We start from the raw sequence: 11,413 nt of genomic DNA, 5'->3' as shown, positions 1-11,413 counted from the left end.
TTGGAGGACCAGGGCAAAAATGGTGGCCTCCCAATCTCCACCCGGAGGAGCTGAGAACTCGGGGCCCCGCTCCTCAGTGCGCCCACAGAGAAAAGCAGTCACTCCCTTGTCCCCGGTCTCCGGCCGCTCTCCGTGCTCACCCGGCCTGTGACCGAGCGTTGCTATCTGTGGCACCCGACCCCGTGTGGAGTCTCCAAACCCAGCAGATCCCTGCGGTGCGTTCCCGCGCCGCTCCTCCCCGGGAAGGAAGGGGAGTCTCCCCGGATCTGCTGCCTGTTGGGTCCCTGCTGGAGGAGCAGTGGCCCGACTGGGCCACGGATCACAGTTTATGGCAACCCCAAGCTGAGAGCCCACGCCTCAGCTCCGTCTCTGCAGCCGGCTTCCCCCCTCCGATACCTGGGAGCTCTGGCGCACTCAGGCTCCCCCGGTCTTTCTGTGACCCCAAGGGTCCTGAGACCACACTGTCCCGGGAGGATTCCACCCCCTGCTTAGCCACTGCAGCGACGTCCCTCAGCGGAGCCGACTTCTAACAGTTCCAATTTTGTGCTCCGCGGCTCTATCACTTGCCAGAAGCGGCTGGCGGAGGCCCCTCCCCCGCCGTCTATCCTCCCGAATATCGCCTCGGATTCACTTCTCCGCACGTCCTACCTTCCAGTAAGTGGTCGCTTCTCTGTTCAGAGAGTTGTTGCTACTCTCCTCTTTGATCTCCTGTTGAGTTCGTAGGTGTTCAGAATGGTTTGATCCCTATTCAGCTGAATTCCTGAGACCAAACGAAATCTAGGTCTCCTACTCCTCCGCCATCTTGTTCCGCCCCCCGAGCCCACTACTTTTTTTTAATTTTGTATTTAAATTCTATTTAGTTAGCATAGAGTGTATTATTAATTTCAGGGGTAGAATTTAGTGATTCATCAGCCTTGCACGTAACACCCAGTTATAGTTACCCCATCCCCCACCCCCTTCACCTACGGCAACCCTCAGTTTGTTTCCTAGAGTTAAAAGTCTCTTATGGTTTGTCTCCCTCTCTGATTTCATCTTATTTTTTTTTCCTTCCCTTCCCCTATGTTCACCTGTTTTGTTTCTTAAATTCCACATATGAGTGAAATCATATGGTATTTGTCTTTTTCTGGCTGCCTTATTTCACCAAGCATGATACCCTCTAGTTCCTTCCACGTTGTTGCAAATGGCAAGATTTCATTCTTTTTGATGGCTGAGTAATATTCCATCGTATATATAGATATAGATAGATAGATCGATATAGATATATACTACATCTTCTTTATCCATTCATCTGTCCATGGACATCTGGGCTCTTTCCATAATTTGGCTATTCCACTACCTCTTAAAACATCCCACTCCACCTTCAGATAGGTCTGGTTTTTTGATAGTTTCCATTTCCTGTTGAATCTAAATCTTTCCTGGAAACTTCCTAGTTAGTCCCGGTTCCATCCGTATGGTTACATCAAACTCATCTAACTCCTCTTCCTCAAAATAGCAGTTTAAATAATGTGAAAGTCACTGATATCACCCTCCCTGCCTGTGCTTTTCCCATTCCATGAGTCTTATCTTTTCCTGACAATACAACTTCAGTTTCTTCAATAATCTTTAGAAGAAACTGAAGTTGTATTGTCAGATCATTATGGTTTCTGTTTTCTAAGGCAACCTGTGCTTACACATGTGATTTAGCTCCGTGTACATTGAGTCACTACTATGTGCTGAGATACAAAGATGAGAAGATGCGATGAGGCTGCAGGGAATGGCATTCTAGACAGGTGGAACAGTGGAGGCATGAAGCTAGAGAACTTCAGACAATTCAGTATATTCCTGGAATGTAAAGTGTAAACTGGAATCAGATGTGATGAAACTACAAAAGGAGGCAGGTGGGTTTTACCTGTAGGTGATGAGGGTCATCGAAGGACTTTTCATCAGAGGGGCAACAGGTTCTGGTTTGTGCTTTAGCATGAGCTTTTAACCACAGCAAGAAGATCGGGCAAAACTGGACATAAAGAGACCATTAACTGAATGAAGAACACCAAGAGGACAAAGAAGAGGAAAACAAGTCATAAACCAAAATGTCCAAAATATATGCCAGAGGCTAACAGTGGTTATCTCTGGGTGGTGGAATAAGGGATGATTTCCTTCTTTTTGCTTCCCATGTTTTGTAATTTCTCTGTCATAAGTATTTTCTATTTTCTCTATGATAGTCTATTTTCCCTATAATACATGATTTTTCCTGTTATTTATATAGTAAAAATAATTCATTCCTGTCTGAAGACACTTCAAAATCAAACTGCGTGACTTGATAACCAGTTAGAGGGAAGAGCTTCAGGAATCAGGTTTCTGGCCTGGGTGCTCAGGTGGGTGGTACAGCCTCCTGCTGAGATAGGGACGGGGGAACAGAGCATTACTTCAGAACTCTGATGGCATCCCTGATGGCTCGAAGGAAGCCCACGGGCTGCTGTGGCTTCTTTTTGACCTCTCTGTAGCCCACTCAGTAGTCTCCACCCGAGTTTGCTGGCCCCTGAAACTCACCTGTCCATTCACATCCTAGCTGAAGGATAAGTAGGAGGGAACCGTGGGAAAGACTTCCAGCCAAGGGAACAGCATGCTTCACAGCCCTGTGGAGGAGGAGGTGCAGGCATACCTCGTTTTATTGCACTTCATATTACTGTGCTTGCAAATGCTGCATCTTTTTTTTTTTACAAATTGAAGGTTTGCGGCAATCCTGTGTCCAGCAAGTCTATCAAGCCATTTTCCCGGGAACATTTGCTCACTTTGTGTCTGTGTGTCACACTTGGGTAATTCTCACAATATTTCAAACTTTTTTTATTACTTTATTTGTTATGGTGATCTGTAATCAGTGATTATGACTCACTGAAAGCTCAGATGATGGTTTATTTATTATGATGGTTTATTAAACAATGCTCAGCATTGTTTAGCAATAAAGTATTTTTAAATTAAGGTGTATATGTTGGTTTTTTAGAGATAATGCTATTGCACACTTAATAGACTCCAGCATCATGTAAACATAACTTTTACATGCCCTGGGAAAGCAAAACATGCATTTGACTTGCTTTAATGCAATATTCCTTTCATTGCCGTGGTCTGGAACTGAACCCTCAAGATCTCCGAGGTCTGCCAGTATGGCATAGTTGGGGCTAACAGAAAAGCTGTTTTGACTAGGAATGCAGAGAGTGGGGGGCAGGGGATGGGAGTGGACAGAGAGGTAGATAGGGGTCCAGCCCTTGTGCCACACTTTGAAGGGCACGAGAAGGACTCTGGTCTTTAAGAGCAGAACCTCTGGCCGTGGCACAGAGGAGAGGTTCCCATTTTTGTCTCCCACCACTTTCTCACCACCGCAGGCTATGGCACCGAAGGCCTGATAACAAGGCTCGCTGATGGTCTGGATGGGCGGGATTGGGAGGCCTCCCTCCCCTTCAGTGAGTAGCACTTAGAGCGCCCCACCCACCCACCCACCAGCAGACATCTCTGAAACTTGCTTTGCAGTTCAGTTTTCAACTTCCTCCATGGCTTCGCATACTTTAGCACTAATGTGTGTACAACTTGCTAATTAATGAAATCATTTGGATCTGAAAACATCTTGTCCTAATGGGAGGCTGCAAAGCACTCTCATTAATTCACAGGTAAAATTATTCCAGCTTTTCTTTTAATTTTTTTCCCTCTCCCCATCTTAGCTTAATAACTGGGGAGAATTCCTCTAATTAGCCTTGTGAAAATCACTCCACCAAATCACAAAACACCAATGGCTGCCTTGGGGCCTGGGGAGAGGGTGACCCAGACTTTGTTTATCCAGTGCAGAGGGAGGGCTGTGGGTGAATGTGAAGGTGAAACTCCCAATGCACAGGGCAGTGGAAGGGTGTCCACAGCTGGGTGGGTACATCAGGTGGAGACACTAAAAGCACCTTGTGTGGTATGATGCACAGGTGGGTGTCCTATCATATGTATGTCAAAGGTGGTCACAAGATTTTCTGCACAACTGGCCTAGATGTAAGGAAGGAGAACCTGCCCTTACCCCTGCTTCTCTCCTAGGACGTGAAGACTTGGTGTACTCACTGTTGCCGGAAAGCTTTCTTGGAACTGGGTGTAATCTGGGGGTGACTTGCTGGCAACCCTCCACCATTTTGCAAATGAAAACTTGTAACATCCCTTTTAAACAAAGAGAATTCTTGGTGTCATTGATGGTTGAGCTTATAAGTTAAGGGGTCCTATTACACAGCCATCAGAAAAAAAAAAATGAAATCTTGCCATTTGCAATGACGTGGATGGAACTAGAGGGTATTATGCTAAATGAAATAAGTCAATCAGAGAAAGGCAATTATTGTATGATCTCACTGTTACGTGGAATTTAAGAAACAAGGCAGAGGATCATAGGGGAAGGGAGGAAAAAAGGAAACAGAACAAAAGCAGAGAGGGACACAAACCATAAGGGACTCTTAATCTCAGGAAACAAACTGAGGGCTGCTGGAGGGAATGGGGTAACTGCGTAATGGACACTGGGGAGCGTATGTGTTGTAATGAGCACTGGGTATTATATCAGACTGATGAATCACAGACCTGTACCCCTGAAACAAATAAGACATTATATGTTAATTGAATTTAAATTTTTTTAAAAAGAATAAAAAATTCTCTTTTACTTACAGTTCCTCCAACTATCCTTATCCTAACACACAATCTTTTCTTGAGACATTCTTAGATGATGAACAATTTGACCAAGAAAATATTTTTAAAGTAAAGTGTAAATAAACATACCGTCATTTCCAAATGCTGTCCGAAGACATCAGGGGAGTTTATTCTAGACCTATTAGCCCTGCCTATAACTATAAATTAAACATGTCCTGAAATCTTAAAAAAAAATTTTTAATTAAATTTTTAAAAACATAAGAAAAAAAAAGAAAGCAGGAAAAAAAAATAAGTTAGGGGGTGCTTTTTCCCATAAGACAGCAGTACAAGCCTACACTTTTGGGAGCACTGACAAGACCCATGTGCTAAATAGGATTTTTCATTTACTTTTTTTCTTGACAGGATCTGGGTACTTTCAGTTTTTATTGTGGTAATGTATCCATATCAAACTTTGCCATTATAACTATTTTAAGTGTATGGTTCAGTGGTACTAAGTATATTCACATTGTGCGACCATCACCGTTATCCATCTCTGGAAATTTTTCATCTTCCCAAATGGAAAGTACAAACGCATTAAACATGAACTCCCTTCATTGGGGTTTTTGAATGGAAGGCTGTAATGTTCTTCAGATTTGGGCACTGAGGGAAAGGGGCCTGGTCAGAAATCTGTAGGAAAAGAAGTCCACTCACGTAATCTCTGGAGAGATGGTCCCACAGAGGTCTCACCACCTACATGTATCCTGGGGGTTTGAATCAGTTTCAACAAAGGAAGTCCCACACTCCCAGATGCCTAGCAACCAGATTTGTGTTTTCTAGCAGATGGGTCAGCCATCGGCTCTAGGAATCCCACCTTGAGTGATAAGCAAGTCCTTGCAGGGCTATCTCTAGTCAGCGTTAACTCTCACTATAGTGAGATGCTGGTCTAGGACAAAAAGATGCTAGGTTGTCTCCAAGATAGGATATTAGAAAATTGGATAGTCTGGATAAAACAATACATTCTTCCCCTTAGAAGCACAGCATCTGCCAGTCCTTTCATTTGGATGTGCCTCCAAGAAAGATTTGGAGTCAGGCCAACCTAGATATCAATCCCTGCTTTGTCACTCGCTCACTGTGTGACTTTAAGCCTCACTTTCCTCATCTAAAAAATGGGGCTTGTGATACATCACTGGTAGAGTTGCTAAGAAGATTGCATGAGATTATGTCAGTATGGCATCCAGGATAGCTCTTGGTTCAATAAATGGAAGCTGATGTGCTCACTATTACTATCTGATTTTGTCATTGTAGGTCTCCAGGTGGTTCTGAATTCCATTATCAAGGCCATGGTGCCCCTGCTGCATATTGCCCTGCTAGTGCTGTTTGTCATCATCATCTATGCTATCATCGGCCTGGAGCTCTTCATGGGGAAGATGCATAAGACCTGCTACAACCAGGAGGGCATAGCAGGTAAGGGAAGATGCGAGTGGCCAGCTCTCAAGAAGCTTCCCTGTCTCATTGCTACTTTCCTTATAATGGTCTGAACTGCCACCACATGACCAGTGGCACTAGGGAAGGCCTCCTCCATTCAAGTACTCATCTTTTCATTCCATGGATAAGTGAGAGGCAGGGATTGGTATTCTTTTCCGCTCAGTTAATTTTTTTCTAGTACAATAAATCTCTATTAAAACAGCTAAATGCAAATTCCCATCCAGCACTACTAAACAGTTTAAATGAGCTGTGTGAATCAAGAAACATCACCTAGACAACCTGGAGTATTTTAATTTAAGAATCAGAACTGACATAGTGAGGGTGTGTATCTCTGTTCCATGGTCCTTCAGTGTCGATTGTCGCTTCCCTTTCAGGAAGGCAGCTTTGCCTGTAGCCAGTAGATACCTCCGTCACAACGTTGGGTTCTGTCTACCCTTCAGGGCTGATCTTGGCTCCTCTGTGCTCAGGGTTTTCTACTTCTCCCTTCATAGGCAGAACCTCCTGGCCCCCTGTCATGGGGCAGGGGGACCTGTTGAGATTTCTCTCCCTATGGTCCTTCCATAAGTCAATATATTTAGCAAGCAATGCTGACCCAGTAAGCACTTCTCTGAATAGGACCAAAGTTTTGGCTCGTGGGCTACACTACAAACTGTTGTCTTAGGTTGCTAAAATCTCAGCGGCACCTTTAAAAAAAAATCATTTAAACAGGAATTGACAAAACTTTTAAACAGACGCATAAAGTAGTTTAACATAAAAACTTGTTGAAAAAAATACTTCCCCCAAAGGGGTTAGAAGTGTTAAATTTATGTGATTGTTTTTTCCAACAAGATCTTTCATCTTGGTTTTTGGCTTCTTGGTGGAGAAAGGTCTGAAGTTTTAAAAGATACCTCATTTCTCTCCATCTGTACTGCTTCTCCTTCCCATTCAGCCCAGGCATTAAATTAAATTTGACCCCTCTTGCTTTAGGATGGTGAGGAGGGACAGATCTACACAACAAGGAGTGACATTGGTTATTCATATTCAGAAACCAAAATAGAGTACCTGATCTGGATGATCTGGTTTAACTGGGTGGATTGACTGGGTATTTGTAGTTTCTAGATCACCACTACATGACCATAGCCCTAAAACAAACAAACAAAAAACTATAAACCCATAATCACAGACTCACACAATTGTTTTTACTTTTTTGATAGAGTCTGTTTAAGAGACCATTTTTTCACTCTGGAGAGAACTTCCTAATTATTTGGGTCATAATTACATAAAATAAACTGTCATATTAAGAAAAAAGCTCTTTAATATTAGAACAGATCTTGCCTTTAGCTAAAATTCTGAGATTTCCAGCTTTGCTTAGAGGAATACCAAATAATGCAATGAATAGTATTTTACCCTTGAATTCAAATCCTTCTTTTTATTCAGTTTAGTCTGTAGCCAGCCCTGAACCAATAAATTTATGTTAATTGGGTAGCTTTGTCAGAGCTCATTCTAAGTCCCACTTAAGAGATGGACTGTTTATCTGTCAAGTTTATGCAGTTGTATTGAAATGATCAGTGACTCTTTAGACCCAAACTCCTCAGATAGTAAAAGGGAGGTTGAGTGTCAAACACCCCAGGAGTGGGTATGTGTGATGGTGTGGCTCTCACCAATAGCATACCAAGGGGCAGGGGGAGAATGAAATGGTGAAATTCTGCCGTAGAGCTAATGATAGCAAACATACCCTGCAACCAAAGGTCTGTGCACCACTTACCTAAGGAGCACTGCTCCCAGAGCTGCACGTGGTTTCTATCATCCTGCTGGGAAAACAGTAAAAGTATGTTTTTCACTGGTAGCAAGATCCTCTAAGGGCCTATGCTAACAAGCAACCCTGAACGTTGGAAGTCACTGGGCTTTGTTGTCAGACCTGCAGTGGCCTCAACTGGCAAGAAAATGGTGGGCATGATAAACAAAGGAGACACAAGATGGGATGCTCTTCTCTGGACCATAGCTGCACATTCTGGTGAAAGAGCCACCAACAGCCTGCCAACACTTAGAGTGGCCTCCCCACTGTTAGGATAAAGACCAGAACTGGACTCACCAATTGAAGTGGCCTCTTTAGAACCATTTTGAGCCATATTGTTTTCCATCCTTGATTAAAAAAAAAAAAAAAAACAGGACTAGGAAAAATACTTGAGACGTCGCCTGCTTCCTACCAGAAGATGCATCAGATTATTTAGCGGTGGGTTTTACCTTCACCCCACAAGTCAGAAGGGAAGTTAGCTGCCATGGTGAAAATGACCATCAGCCTGGGGATCCAGGGTGTCAGAGGACAGACACTGAGAGAAGTGTTCCAGAGAGAGGAGCCATGCCAGCCCCATCAGGAAGGTGACCTCACTCCGTGTGGAGCCAGGCTCCCTGCTCCAAAGAGGGGCTGAGGACACCTGGCTGTAGAAGCCTTTTCACTCAACACTCTGCAATCAGGAGCTCATGTAGCTCCTCCTTCCTAAATCTGCCATCTGATGACAAATCCAGGGACCCACTCCATCACTCCCAACAGAACATGTACCACAGTCATCAGGGCCTCTTCCACCTACATAGTGACTAAAACTAATGAGAAGGAAAAAAAAGTATGGGAATCTGGACATACTCCATGCAGCCATAGAGAAGAAGACCAAAAACCTGCAATCTTTGAAACCAACCCCCATGTGTTTTGGAGAGTTTTATACCACCTTTGGAATGGGTGGTATTTTTTTTAAGTTTAGACTTTGGATTGAATTACCATATTTTTCTGCAAATTTAAATTATACAAAAGTGCTTGTGAGCCCTTGTCATAATTTTTTAATGGAATTTAGATCAAATTCTTCTTTTTGCACTCTAAGATTATTTCTCAGGCTGGGAATTTTATGTGCTTGTAGATTGTAGGACACATTGGATTTTGAGCCATGTTTTGGATAAAGAAAGCTCTGGAGCTTGGCTGGCTGGACCATTATTCAGCCTCTAGGCTGCCCTTCCAGCTCCCTGTAGAGGTGGTCTCTGAAGAGGCAATTTTTCTCCAATCCCAGAGGCATCTGCAAGGCACCTTCCTAGTTCCTCAACAGATACATCACCATATGCCGGCACGTTTTGTTTCTGGCTGTCCCATCTGTTTGATGGCCCTCTGAGCCAGGCCACTCTGAATCGCTCTCCCAAGCACACTAATTACCCCTGAGACTGACAAAGAATTGGTTGGCTCAAACCTAGAAATGAAATCATTCTCATTGTATTCACTTCTTAAAGTTGGGTCCTAAAAAAGTAATTGTTTTTGTCTTTGGTGATTTCTCCTTGGAACCCCTAACTGGCACTCTCCCAGGATTTCATGTTCTTGTTGGTATTAACTGCGTTTCTAACATCTCTCCTAATCTTCGCCTCCATTCTTTTACCACAAACTTAATTTGGACTTTCCAGAATGATTCTACTTCACTTCTGTTTTAAGGCATAGGGCCCACATCTTTGTTTCTTTCTCCTACTTTTGTTCCTGCTTTCCTCCCTGGGACTTCATGACTCTGCAGAAGAAAACCAACACAATCTTCATGTTCAAACTAATTTCCCCCCACCCTCAAGTGCATGTCGCAAGGACCTGCTGATATGTGTGTGTTCACATTTTTCAAGTGTTCCCTTTAGTGCTTTTTATAGATACCTATTTTTACCAGATCATCATTGCTTCTTAATTGTTCTCAAATCTTTTTTTATTGTTGTTCAAGATAGTTTAAAATAGCAGTGGCGCTTGAGCCTTTAGATAATCTCTCTGAACCCCAGCCCTTTTTTTTTATTATTAATGAGATCACTTCCCCTTGATGCCATTTTCTTTTCAACACATATTTTTTTGTAAAACCCCAAAAGATGTTTTTCTTCCTTGAGGACACTCAGAATCCACTTTGGCGACCTTCACTTTTTCCTTATTTTTGCCTGTTTCAGGAATAGAGAACACAGGGAAGACTGTCAGATGAGCATTCACAATGCAAAGAGTAACAGCATCTTTATTCACTAGAAGGCAAAACAGGAGAAAAAGAAATGCAAGTTGTCCCTCTGTTTTTTCACCTCTTTTTCTCCCATCTCCTATATCATTCCAGCACTTTTATCACAGTGATTGAACACATCACAGTAGAAAGCCATCATCAGAACGGGTGAGAAACCCAACAGAATGTATGATCTGTTTAGTTCTTGGTTTCCCGGTCTCTCAATTTTTTAGGTGTTTGTTACCCACTTTTTTATGAATTCTTTAGGGTTGGGATTGACTTCTTAGTTCCCCTCTTTTAATAGCCTCCCATTGTTTAAACTCACATCCAAATTTCCAAAGACTTCAAAAATTCAAAAGTCACAAAAAATTGGCTAGAGTTCAGTTCCAGAAGCAGAGCCCTACTGGGAGCCAGACCCTGGAGTCAGGAAATGGTGTGGACACTGTCATTCCCTCAAACAGTTCAGGGACCAGTGATGCAGACCTTTACACCTTGGTCATCACACAAAGACTCACACACAACCTGAAGCACCAAGCCAAGAATAAGCCAGGAAGCAGCACTGTTCACAATAGCTCAAACCTGGAAACAATCCAAATGTCCATCAGCTGGTGAATAGATAGACATATAGTGAAATGCAGTGCTTGGCAACAAAAACGAATATACTATACTGATATGTGCAACAACACAGATGAACCTCAAAAACATTATGCTAAGTGAAAGAAGAGGGACACAAAAAGCCACATATTGTATGATTCTATTTATATGAAATTTCTGGAAAGGCAAAGCTATAGAGATAGAGTATAGATCAAGTGGCTAGGGGCTGGGGAGACGAGCTCGGATTGACTGCAAATAGGCACACAGGAATTTGGGAGGATGATGGACATGTTTTAAAATGGATTGTGGTGATAGCTGTACAACTATATAAATTTACTAAAAATAATTGAGCTGTACATTTACATTGATGAATTGTAAGACATGTAAATTATATTTCAATAAAGCTGTTAAGAGAGAAAAAAGAAAAAAAGCCAAGAAGACACACTCCAGCATATATTTCCAACCATACTGCTCAGTTCCATTCTCGTAAGAACTGTCTCCTAGTTAGGATTAATATTCCTCTTCCTATCTTCCTCTTTGGAGTAAACAGTTTCAAATTTGAAGCCACTGAGAAGGAGCCAACCAACCAGTAGTCTCAAATACAGAGGTACTAGACACTTGTAATTGTTGTGATGCATATGAAGCAAGAAAAGCCCCTGGGTGACCTGTTATCTCTAAATGAAGAACTATAAGTAAATTCTCTATCTGGGGGCATATTTTCACTATTGTTAAAGGCAGTCATTTGTTTG

At 42.7% G+C, this 11,413-nt stretch overlaps 1 protein-coding gene across 1 annotated transcript in view; it reads left to right on the top strand.

The window, feature by feature from the left end:
• Positions 1–11,413, top strand: part of CACNA1C (calcium voltage-gated channel subunit alpha1 C) — a 649,850-nt gene that overhangs the window by 425,953 nt on the left and 212,484 nt on the right. The window contains exon 6 of the mRNA XM_073887000.1: positions 5,923–6,081. Coding sequence (XP_073743101.1) covers positions 5,923–6,081 — 159 coding nt within the window. The remainder of the gene's footprint in view (positions 1–5,922; positions 6,082–11,413) is intronic.

Source organism: Callorhinus ursinus, unplaced genomic scaffold, assembly GCF_003265705.2.
Source record: "Callorhinus ursinus isolate GAN/ISIS: 27379988/994484 unplaced genomic scaffold, GSC_fseal_2.0 scaffold74, whole genome shotgun sequence".
Lineage (NCBI taxonomy): Eukaryota > Metazoa > Chordata > Mammalia > Carnivora > Otariidae > Callorhinus > Callorhinus ursinus.
The sequence above is the reverse complement of the archived record's forward strand: the minus strand, read 5'-3'. Positions and strand labels throughout refer to the sequence as shown.